The sequence below is a fragment of the Cynocephalus volans genome, chromosome 11 (assembly GCF_027409185.1).
Source record: "Cynocephalus volans isolate mCynVol1 chromosome 11, mCynVol1.pri, whole genome shotgun sequence".
Taxonomy (NCBI): domain Eukaryota; kingdom Metazoa; phylum Chordata; class Mammalia; order Dermoptera; family Cynocephalidae; genus Cynocephalus; species Cynocephalus volans.
The window spans coordinates 94,407,335-94,418,820 of record NC_084470.1 but is presented as its reverse complement, the minus strand read 5'-3'; the positions used below and the strand labels follow the sequence as shown (position 1 = coordinate 94,418,820).

General features: G+C 43.5%; 1 protein-coding gene across 1 annotated transcript; it reads left to right on the top strand.

Annotated features, from left to right (window-relative positions):
• Positions 1–253: 253 nt before the first annotated feature.
• Positions 254–9,124, top strand: MKRN2OS (MKRN2 opposite strand). Its single transcript, XM_063113421.1, has 4 exons — positions 254–471; positions 5,972–6,021; positions 7,895–8,057; positions 8,902–9,124. Exons 1-4 carry the CDS (start codon positions 254–256, stop codon positions 9,122–9,124), a joined length of 654 nt encoding a protein of 217 aa, XP_062969491.1.
• The last annotated feature ends 2,362 nt before the right edge of the window (positions 9,125–11,486 follow it).

The window sequence follows — 11,486 nt, the reverse complement described above, 5'->3', positions numbered from 1 at the left end:
CTGTCATCAGCTGCAAGTGCAAAGGCTAGAAAGAAACTTTGTAAGTGAGCACAGATGAAGTCTAGCTCTTTAAGAAACGAGTTTATGGGGCGGCCTGGTTACTGGTTAATCCTACCTGATTTGGCTTCGGAAGCCTTCAATCAGGATGACATCACTGTTGATCAGGTTACTTGCTGGCGTGCATTTGCCAGCTGCGTAATGAGAAAAAGGAAGTCTGGAGAATCCTGCCCTGGTAGCCCAGGAGGCGAAAGCTATGCTCTGCGCAGAAGGTGGAAAGTCTTTAATTAAATTCAACCACTGTGAGAAATCCATCTACAGCTTCAGTGTGCCTCAGTGCTGCCCCCTGTGCCACCAGGATGTGGGCTCAAGGAAGCTGGAGGAAGCGCCTGTGAGCATCTCTAACCCATTTACGAACGGGCATCAAGAAAAGTGTTCATTCCTCCTCAGACCAACTCGGGGGACGTTTCTTAGGTACAGTGTCTTTTAAGTGTTACATTGAATTGTGTGAACTTTTCCTTCTATGTTTTAGTCACTAAAACTTTCTTTTTCTAATATGGACTATAGAGGGGGAGGCTTGGTGGATAATCTTACCAGTGTTTTGGCCTTAAATTCTGGCATGTAGGTCTAATTTCTTCATAAACATAGATGGCATGTGTATGTTTCATTGTTGCAATAAGTGCAAGAATATATGCAGGATATGGGAAGAGCAAACCTGCTCATAGAATTTTCCTTTTTTGGGGGTGGCTGGCCGGCACAGGGATCGAACCCTGGACCTTGTTGTTATCAGTACCATGCTCTAACCAACTGAGCTAACCAGCCAGCCCTGCTCATACAATTTTGAGAAAGAAAAATAGGTGCTAGAGGCTAACTTGGAAAATGATCAGCTGCTCACCTTATGAAAATAATACCTTTACTGTCAGTTAGTTTGTAGTTTCTGTGACAAAGAGATAGTGCACAGAGCCTGAAGAATAGGCACTTACAGACTATTTTGTATGGAGGTAAATTAAATTGAAGACTAGAGCTGGTCTGTTTCCACTATAGAACCCCCCTGGCTTTGATTAAAAAATGATTTCAGAAATCAGAAGAAAGGCTTATGCCTTACTGTCTCTGTGGAGTTTACAAACAGAATTGGAGTCGTCCCTGTCTGAGTCAGGTTTTAAAAGAGCATGGATGTTTCTGAACGATGGTGCATGCTTTAGGAAGTGTGTTCAGTTTCTGCGTCGTTATCATTAGCTCTCTGCTCCCCTCAGGAGTGCTGGTCTGAGGTAAAAAAACTGGAGCTGACTGCTCACTTCCCTGCTAACTAACTTCCTTAATCGCTTTCCTTCTAGTCCCTATGAGGATAAAAGGAACCAAAGTGTGTAAAGGTGTTGGTCACACTGTTAAGTATTGAAGGGACTGCAAACTGACCTTCCTTGGGGAGGGAGTGGGACGTAGAGAATACAGTGCAGACTCTGGTGTCAGAAAAAAACATTCCTATCCTGGTTCTTCTGACCAGCTCCAGGACCCTCTCTGAGCCTCCAGTTCCTCATCTGCAAAATGAGGATCACACCATTCTTGCAGAGTTGTGAGGTGTAGTGACAGGCACATAAACCTGGCCTGAGTACCAGCTGCAATGTTTCACCCCCATACTCCTTCCCATTCTGTTCTTTTCATGTTCAGTTCAGACGGAAACTCTGCAGCCTGGCAGAACTTCAGTTCCACCTTGTATTAGTCCATTTCTGTTGCTTACAACAGAAGTGCTTGAAACTATGTAATTTATAAAGAAATAATGTTTATTGCTTACAGTTTCAGTGGCTGGGAAGTCCAAAGTCCAGGGAACACATCTGGTGAGGGCCTTGTTGGTAGGTAGTGACTCTTCACAGCAAAGCAGGGTGTCACATGGTGGATGGCAGAAGCAGAGAGAGCTCCTTACACACTCTCCTTTTAAAGCCCTCAGAACCATGCCCATGAACATCATTAAACCATCAACCTATTGATCTATTTACTAGGGCATGGTCCTCACAGTCTGATCACCTCTTCAAGGCCCCACCTCTCAATGACCATAATAAGATTTCCCACTCTCTTCACATGGGGATTTAGTTTCTAACACATGGACTTTGGGGGACACAATTCAATCCACAGCACATCTTAATCAAAATCATTAAGCCTGAACTGTTTTACAAGAGCCCCTTCCTCGTTGATGCTAACTCAGAGTCATTAACTGGTTGTGTTCCAAAAGCTTTTGAGTAAGTGTTCAAAATTCAAAATTCAAAATTCAAAATTCAGGGGCCGGCCCCGTGGCTCACTCCGGTGAGTGTGGCACTGGTAGCACCGAGGCTGCGGGTTTGGATCCTATATAGGGATGGCCAGTGCGCTCACTGGCTGAGCGTGGTGCAGACCACACTGAGCCAAGGGTTGTGATCCCCTTACCGGTCCAAAAAAAAAAAAATTCAAAATTCAGGTGGGCCATTTAGCTCAGATGGTTAGAGTACAGCCTTGTAACACCAAGGTCAAGGGCTGGATCCCCATACTGACCAGCTGCCAAAAATAAATAAGTAAATAAATGTTGCTTTGTGTTGCTTCACCCCCCACAGACTTGTCACTCCACTTCCCCTGGGTGATGGAGATGAAAGGATTACTCAAAGCCCATCTCTTCTGAGCAGTGAGAAGTCCCGAAGTGGTTAACTTCCCTTGGAGGCATCCCTTCCTCAGGAAATTAACCCTTAATTGGGGTTCTCTTCCTGCATTTATTTTCCAGACCAGGAAGTTACAGGAAGAGAACATAGGTGGGATTATAGTATAATAGTATAGGCTGGAAACTTTCAGTGAAACAAGCCAGATGACATTCCAGTAAGGCAATTAAGTGATCCATTAACAAAAGCTTGATCTTAGCAAACATTCCTTCTCCATCTAGCAATTTTCCAGTATCTACACATACCAATCAATAACTAGTGTGTCCTTGAGCCAACAACCTTGCTGTGCCACAAATCTTTATCTTACACCAGAGACTTTATAGCCTAAGGAAAATTTCCAGTCCTCCACAGTGTCAATATTTGAAACTGCAAGGCTTTGGAAAACCAGGCCCTGTGAAGTACATATGCTTTATAGTATATTCCACAAATAAATATTAAAAGTTAATTTCCCCTAACATTAGGTCATTCAACAAATCCTTACTGAGAAACTGTATGTCAAATGTTAGGTATGTCACAGTGAATAAGCCACAGTCCTGCTTGCAAAAAAACCCCGACACATACAGGCTTTCAGGTTGGCCCCTAATAAGCATTTATTTATTCTGTGGCATGGTGGTGACACCAATGGGCCTGTTCTTACTTGGCATTGGCAGAAGGAAAATGGCGGTGCTGAAACAGATCATATGTTTGGCATCCTCCCATCCCTTCAGGTGCTCAGGCCAGGATCTTCAAAAACTTCAAGGTAGCCCCCTGCCCACCAGACCTTCTAAGGCCAGATTCTCAACTATTTCCTTCACTCTCACCTAAATTTCCAAACCCTCAGTACTGATTCCCACAACTCCCCTTGAGATAATTCACTCACCTGGTAAAAGAGAACCAGCAGTGACCCAAAGGAATCACTAAGGCTCTGATCTAACTAGGTTAGAATGCCTCAGGGCTGCCACATATGGTTGGGCAGGTTGTGGACTGCACAAAGGCACCTGGCCAAGGCAGTGGTGGGTGCCAAAACTCAGGTTGCGTTCCATTCACCAAACCAAGTGCCCTGTGCAGAGCTGCATCTCCAGGAAGAAGGGGCACCTCTTCCTAATTTGTACAATAGTACCATATGAGAGAGTGCTGGCTGTGGCCCTGTCCCTGCCCCATCACAGGCTTCTGTAACAGTCTATATTTTTTCCCTTCACAGCACTTTTGTTAAACTAAAACTAAGGGCCGGCCCGTGGCTCACTCGGGAGAGTGCGGTGCTAATAACACCAAGGCCCCGGGTTCGGATCCCATATACGGATGGCCGGTTCGCTCACTGGTGAGCGTGGTGCTGACCACACCAAGTCAAGGGTTAAGATCCCCTTACCGGTCATCTTTTTTAAAAAAAAAAAAAAAAAAAAAAAAACTAAAACTAAAAAGTTTTCTCTGGAAGCAAGCAAACTCCATGAGGACAGACACGTCGTCTTATTTCCTGTGGTGTCACTAGCCCTTCACTTAAAATGACAGACCCAGAGTTGATACCAATAAACATCTGTCTCAGGACTGAGAAATACTGAAGGAAAAAAAGGAGAGGGTGAGGACATGCCTAGCACTGGGTGGAGGTCAAGTGCAGCCACATGCTCAGGGAGTCATCGTGGGGAAGCACTCGTGAGCAGTGCTCAGGTCGGCAAGCTGGCCGGGTTACTGCTGGTTCTAGCTTCATTCTCATCATCTGGACCCACAGGGTCTCAAAGAGCTCAAAGTGGCTGCACAGGATGACGGGGCGGAATCGCTCCGGTGGGCAGCCCTTTGTGACTTTGGCCATCTTCAAGCCTGGGCTGCTTGTTTTAAGGAGGAACCAAATATGGTGGGGTCCAGCTTTACAATGGTGTGAAAGGGAAGAGCACTCAGCAGACACCATACTTCAGTGCAATATTCAATAAGTGACATGAGACACTCAACACTTTATTGTAAAGTAGGCTTTGTGTTAGATGATTCTGCCAATCGTCGGCTAATGAAAGTGTCATGAGCATGTTTGAGGTTGGCTAGGCTACAGTGGTCAGTAGGTTAGATGTATTAAATGCATTTTTGACTTACGATACACCTGGCCCTCTGTATCTGTGGGTCCTGCATCTGTGGATTCAGCCAACTGTAGATCAAAAATATTAAAAAAAAAAAAAAAATTCCACAACGTTCCAAAAAGCAAAACTTGAATTTTCCACATGCCTAGTACTATGTTGAATCCACACGAATGAAGTGATATCTAGGCACTGTATTAAGTATTACAAGTAATCTAGAGATGATTTAAAGTGTATGTGAAGATGTACGTAGGTTATATGAAAACACTGCACCATTTTATGTAAGGGACTTGAGCATCCTCAGATTTCGGTATTTGAAGAGGTCCCAGAACCAATCCCCCATAGATACCGAGGGACGACTGTATTTTCAATTTATGATGTGTTTATCGGGATGTACCCTTACTGTAAATCGAGAAGCATGTGTATCCATACCTGTGGTCTGACAAAGGAACTTTACCATTTAAAAATTGCCTCTAATTTATTTGACACCTCTGTGGGGCATGCACTCTCTAGGTACTTTATTCTACTACCAGCTTGCTAGGAGGCTTATGATAGTCTCATTTTACAGAGGAGGAAAATGAGATTAGAGAGAGAAAGTGACTTGCCCAAGGTCCCAGGGCTAGTAAGTGATGGCCTGATATTATAAATTACATGAATTTATACAGTTAATGAACAGTCTGGAGTAAAGAAGAATTTCAGGAAATAAGGGCTGTCCAGGAAAAGCAGGCGCTGCCACAGGCTGTCAGACCAAAAGCGGCTATTTTAGTTTGGAAGGCTGAGGTCCCCTGAGATGAATTCAGGATCCTCCCACCCACACTAGCCTGAGGGACAGGAAGAAATAATGAGGAGCTTCCCCCACTGCTGACCGCCAGGTGGGCCTCGGGGGCCAGCGGTTATGCTGGCACACTGAAGTGCTGGAGTCCCAAGGAAATCCAGATGGGGGGCAGGGAAGTACTTTCTACCTCCAATGAACCCTTCACTCAACCAGCTTTCCAACAGGGCTTCCACTAACCTGGACACTGATGGCAAGTTCCGGCACCAGCCCAGAGGGGAAGCCCACAGATCTCCCCTCATTTTCTATTTATTTACTTATTTTATTTTAAAAATTGAAACACAATTGATTATATATATTTATGGAGTACTGAGTTGACTATTGGTATTTGTGAAAAATATGTGATAATAAAATCTCCTCCTACTTTCAATACCGACTCTTCAGGCCAAACACATGCAAACGAGAAAAAAACCACTTGTTTCTTTCAGGGAGTATGATGGAAGGTCTGATCTTCACGTTGGAATAACTAACACAAAGGGTGAGTGCATTTCCATCCTTTTTTTTTTTTCAGCTTAAAAAACTCACAACACGCAGTTAGAGGAAAGCAGCATTTCTAAAGAAGATGTGATCATGGCAACATTTAAGTAGAGATTCCTCTGTTCCCTGGGTTCTCCTACTTTGCTGTGAGGTGGGGGCTGCCATCCCCCAAATAGGAAACACTTGACTTTATGGCGAGTTATTACTACTAACAATACTAAATATTTGAAAGCTCTTTAATATTTTCTCAGTGAAGAGCGCTGCAAATCTGTATGTTTTTTGTTGGTTTTCAGGAGAGGAAAAAACAGGTGTCCAGAGAGGCTGAGTTGCCCAAGACCTCACATTTTGTGTCCTAATGAGAATTCAGACCCAGGCCCTCTAATCCCCCAATCCTATACTCAGCGCACCACACCTGGGTCTCACACTCCAGGGTCTTCGGAGGCTAGGCAGGAACTTCAGGAATAAAACAGAGGGCTAAAACACCTCAGGGTGTGGTGACAGGGCTTGCAGTCGTTTTCATTAAGAAAAAAAAAAAAAAAAGGAAGCATGTGAAGATAAAACAAAAAGCATTCTTGCCTGCAGAAAAAAGGCCTTGGTGGAACCACTTGCAGGAAATTGTAGCCCGGGCCAGGTGAGGCTCTTGTCACAGGACTATGCCATCAGACACAGGTGAAGTCTGATGACAGCTTTCCTTAACTCCTGGAGGCAAGAGAACCTGACACTGTGAATAAAAACCTGGAACTGCTTTTTTGAACTCAGATTTACCCACAGGAGCAGTCAAATTTACCAATAATCTTTATCAGTGGAAACTGATTGCCGATTTAAGGAAATAAGATACTTGTAAGTAGAGAACTTCAACAAAAACATTTGGAGGCGATTATCTTGGCACCTATTATGAGGTATTGTCACCTCTCCCCTAGGGTGACGGAGACAGAAAGGATTACTCAAAGCCCATTTCTTCTGAGCAGTGAGAAGCCCCGAAGGGGTTAATTTCCAGGAACCCTCAAGAGAGAAGCATTCATTCTTGGAAAATTAACACCGACTCCTCCTGTCTTCTCTCCATATTTATTCTTCAGGCAGGAAAGTTACAGAAAAGGAACATAGGTGGTTACAAAAGAACAGTGAGATAATTGTCATGGCAACAGTCATTAGGTTTAGTTGCACCAAGGACATCTGCCCTTGGAGCCAGCAATTTTGCTGTGTTACAGTTCTTTATCTACAACAGAGACTTTAGCCTGGGGAAGATTTCCTGTCTTTTGCAAGCTTAACGTTTCTATGTGTAATTGTAAAAAGTTAGGTTATAACTGAAACTACAGGGCTTTGGAAGCTAGGCCCTGTGAAATACATTTGCTTTATTTATTTTCATTTTTATTTTTTAACTTTTATTTTGTCAATATACAGTATGGTTGATTATTGTGGCCCATTACTGAAACCTCCCTCCCTCCTCCCTCTCCCCACTACATTTGCTTTATTAATGTTAGTACACTCCACAAGGTATTGTCCCAGTTTCCTGGGGGCAACTTCACAGCTGAACAGCAGGTAGAGCACGAGCTGGGTTTCCCTGAAGGACACGCTTTGCTGACAACAGGGAAGGCTTGAGGCTACAGGAACCCCTTCCCTGTCTCCAGGCAAGACTGTATCTAAATCTCATTAGATGGATGGCTGCTTCCCCTCCTTCATGAACCCAGAGGAAGAAGATTCTAGAATCTCTCACCTGCCCATTGTCCATTGCTCTCTGACAGTAAGAGGAAAGTGCCACCTGGATTTATATGATGTAAAGTTACCAAGGTGGCTGCTGTCATTTTCTAATGCCCCCTTTTCACAGAAGTGTGCTTTTCCTTAAGCCTCTGCATGACTCTGGTTCTGGTTTGCAGGAGTTGTGTATAACTACAATGTTCATGGTGTCCAACGAGATGAAGCAGGGTGGCAGCAGAGCATAAGTATCCCATTACTGCAGCCCAACATGTTTGGACTCATGGACCAATGGGACAGGTACCTGGAAGACTTCTCCACCACAGGGACCTGGCTGCCTCACAGGTATGTGACCACAACGACCACCCACTCACTGGCACTCATTCCCACCCGAGTGTGATCCCTGTGTGGTCACAGCTCACAGAGGACTCAGCTGCATCTAGTTTCACTTTGAGCCCATACTGAGATATTAGCCCCCATAACACAATGGAAACAGGTGTTGAATTATTGTAGGTTTCCTGCAGAGGGGGGTCAGCACACATTTATACAACCAAATCACAGTGTTTGAAGAGCTGAAAGGACCAGAACCTTTTACTGTAGTTATTTTGGTTCTGTGACTAGGTATTTTTACACATATACAGCAAAAATCAAGATATTATATTCCCTTAAAACAAAAAAAAAGTTTTTTTAAGTGTTCACAATGTCAAACTATTTAAAGCTCCTTGTTTTTTAAATTTAGTTTTAGCAATTTTGAGATGAATTTCTCAATTCCTTGATCCCTCAACATTTTAGATGTATAGCATGCTTGTAGATTTAAATTGTTTTGAGGCTTCCCTTGAAATAAGTTCAGACAATTTGGGATTTAAAACTCAGATATGGAATTCCACTTCTAAAATCTAGAATTTTATTAAAATTAAGTTCCTCAAATTGGCAGTTTACATGCAACAGTCACCCCGCTGAACATCTGGGTGAGTCCACTCCTATCAGCCCTTAAGTAGCAAGTAGAAATAGCCGCAGACACCAATCGTCCCCCAGGATTGCATCTCTTGAAGCTTCTAACCAAGTGGGCCGGCACACATAGGGGCCAGCTCACTGAAGAACCCAATTTCAATTACAAAAGTCCTTGCAGAGGACTGCTGCTAAGGAGCTTTTAAAACTGAGTCTTCTCTCAATGTCCTTGTTTTGTAAGGTATGAGGAAGACCACCACAACTGCTACAGCTACACCCTCACCTTCATCAACTGCATTCTGACCATGGAAGGCAGAGAGCAGCTGGACAAAAGTGAGTTCACAGAGAAATATGTGGTCCCGAGGACAAGGCTGGCTTCCAAGTACATCACACTCTATCGGGCAATAGAAGAGCAGGGCTTCTATGTGACTGACCGTCCTGACCGAGAGACAGGCCCTCCTTGAGGAAGCGTCCGTGCCGAGTGCTGTGCGCAAGAGCAGAGGGGACAGGACGTTCGGGGATTACCGCCTTTACTCAGCACTGTGGATTTCTACATGCAGTTAACTGTGGCGTGAAGAAAGTGTATGGTTTTCCTTTAAGCATATTGCTGCTTACTACAGCATAGGAATTTATAAAAATTAATAAAAATTGCTCTGGGTTTTACAAATCGTATGCATCACAACTAAATTATTTTCGTAGTGGTTGAGTTTTTAAACTGAGAACCCACGTTACATAAAGCATCAAGTGGCAGCACCTTTTACTCACAGAGCAATGAAAACTATTCTTATAAAGTAATTAGAGCTGGATAAATTCACCTGTTGATGTGAATCCAGAAAGTACGGATTTCAAGACAGGAAGGTGAATTTGACACAAGTTAGGAAGTAATGAGTACCTGCCCTTCATTGTTTTTATTTTAAAAGTACATGGTAACGTTTGGATAGTCAAAAACAGTAAAACAAAACGAAGTTGAAAACAGCCCTCAGAGTGTCAGGAAATGGCCACTCCTTTTGAATGAGCGCTTTTGAGTCTAGATGCACAAACTGGATTGGCAATTATGCAAATCAGTGAGACGCCAGTCTGTTCCAGTTTGCCTGACCTGACACAGGGAGACTGGGGTTGGTTTTACTACTGCAAAGCACTTCCTCTGCCCACTCAAAACGTGGAATTCAGAAAGGACACAAAGAAAGGGCTGTCTTCTTTCTTCTAATACCTCAGGAGGAGGAAGGGAGAAACTGCGATGAGTAACTACAAAGAAATCTGTAATTTTTAACAAGTATGTTAGAATTTGTATACCTAAATAGTCATTGTACTGGACTGAATTGTGTCCTCCCCAAACTCACTGAAGCTTGAATTGTGTCCCCCAAGTTTTACGTATTAGAAACTTAGCCCCTGGGCCGGCCCGTGGCTCACTCGGGAGAGTGTGGTGTTGAGAACACCAAGGCCCCAGGTTCGGATCCCATATAGGGATGGCCGGTTAGCTCGCTGGCTGAGCGTGGTGCTGACAACACCAAGTCAAGGGTTAAGATCCCCTTACCGGTCATCTTTAAAAAAAAAAAAAAAAAAAAAAAAAAAACTTAGCCCCTACTATGACAGTTAACAGGGTGTGAAATCCTATTATGGTGATTGAAAGGTGGAGCCTTGAAGAGGTGATTGGATTGTAGGACTGTGCAGTAGTGAATGGATTAAAAATGGTGGTCAGGGGCGTGGTTCTGAGGGCTTTAAAAGAAGAGGAGAGTCTGTCTTTCTCTCTCTCTCTCTGCTCTCTCTGCTTCCACCATCTTGCACTGTGAGACCCCTGGATCACTGTCGCCACCACCAGATGGACTTTGGACTTCCCAGCCTCAGAAACTGTAAGCAATAAATTTCGTTTTTCTTTGTAATTACCCAGTTTTATGTATTTTGTTATAAGCAACACAAAATGGACTAATACAGTCATCAAACTTTAAATAGCCAGTGTGTAAAACACTTCAGAATTCCTCTTTGGAAATTTCTTCCAGAAATCACTTAGTACTTGACCAAACATGATATACAACCCCACTTAATCATATTCCCCAGCCTGGGCACCAAGTGATACTTAATTTCCAAAAACCAAACCCATCTTCAAGGTACCCATAACTACCCGATGCTAAAATAACTTAGTGGGAGCCATTAGACTGAGATGGATCCAACACCCAGGTTCCTACCTTTTTTTTTTTTTTGGTAGCTGGCCAGTATGGGGATCTGACCCCCTGACCTTGGTGTTATCAGCATCATGCTCTACCAGCTGAGCTAACCAGTCAGCCCCTGGGTTCCTACCTAATACAAACTAAAACTTAAGCTTAGCTAATCATAAATGGTCAACTGAGCATTAGTTATAAAAATCAGAGACTTTCCACTGAGATAATCCAAATAAGGCAACTGCTCAAACTTTAACCAATCAATTTCTTTGCTATGCTTCCTCATCCGCACTGTAATAGCCTTCCCTCCAAATTCTTCCAGCGGAGCCCAGAACCACATTTGGCACTGTCCAATTCATGAATTACCATTTGCTCAAATAAACTCTTAAAAATTTTAATGTGCCTTATCTTTTAACTCTAGTAACAAAGCTATTCAGAAAACTTGCCACAGACCATTAAAGCTTGTTTCCAAACAGGCATCTGATCAATGGTTCAGCACGGGCAACTGCAGTGGGAAAAAAATGCACAGCATCCCAACATTTGCACTACAAATTCAGGTACTTTTCTTTAAAGGAAACCAAAACTGCCCATCCAGAATAGATGCCACTTTAAACTGAACTATGAGGGTGCTCCACAGGGTTCAAGAAGTCGTAAAGACCTCAGGGGTAAA

Bases quoted from the DNA above. Each gene is read 5' to 3' on its own strand.
- MKRN2OS (XM_063113421.1), top strand. From the start codon at position 254: ATGCTCTGCGCAGAAGGTGGAAAGTCTTTAATTAAATTCAACCACTGT. The intron at 472-5,971 runs GTACAGTGTCTT...TGTTTCTTTCAG, and splicing joins ACTCGGGGGACGTTTCTTAG to GGAGTATGATGGAAGGTCTG. The intron at 6,022-7,894 runs GTGAGTGCATTT...TCTGGTTTGCAG, and splicing joins TGGAATAACTAACACAAAGG to GAGTTGTGTATAACTACAAT.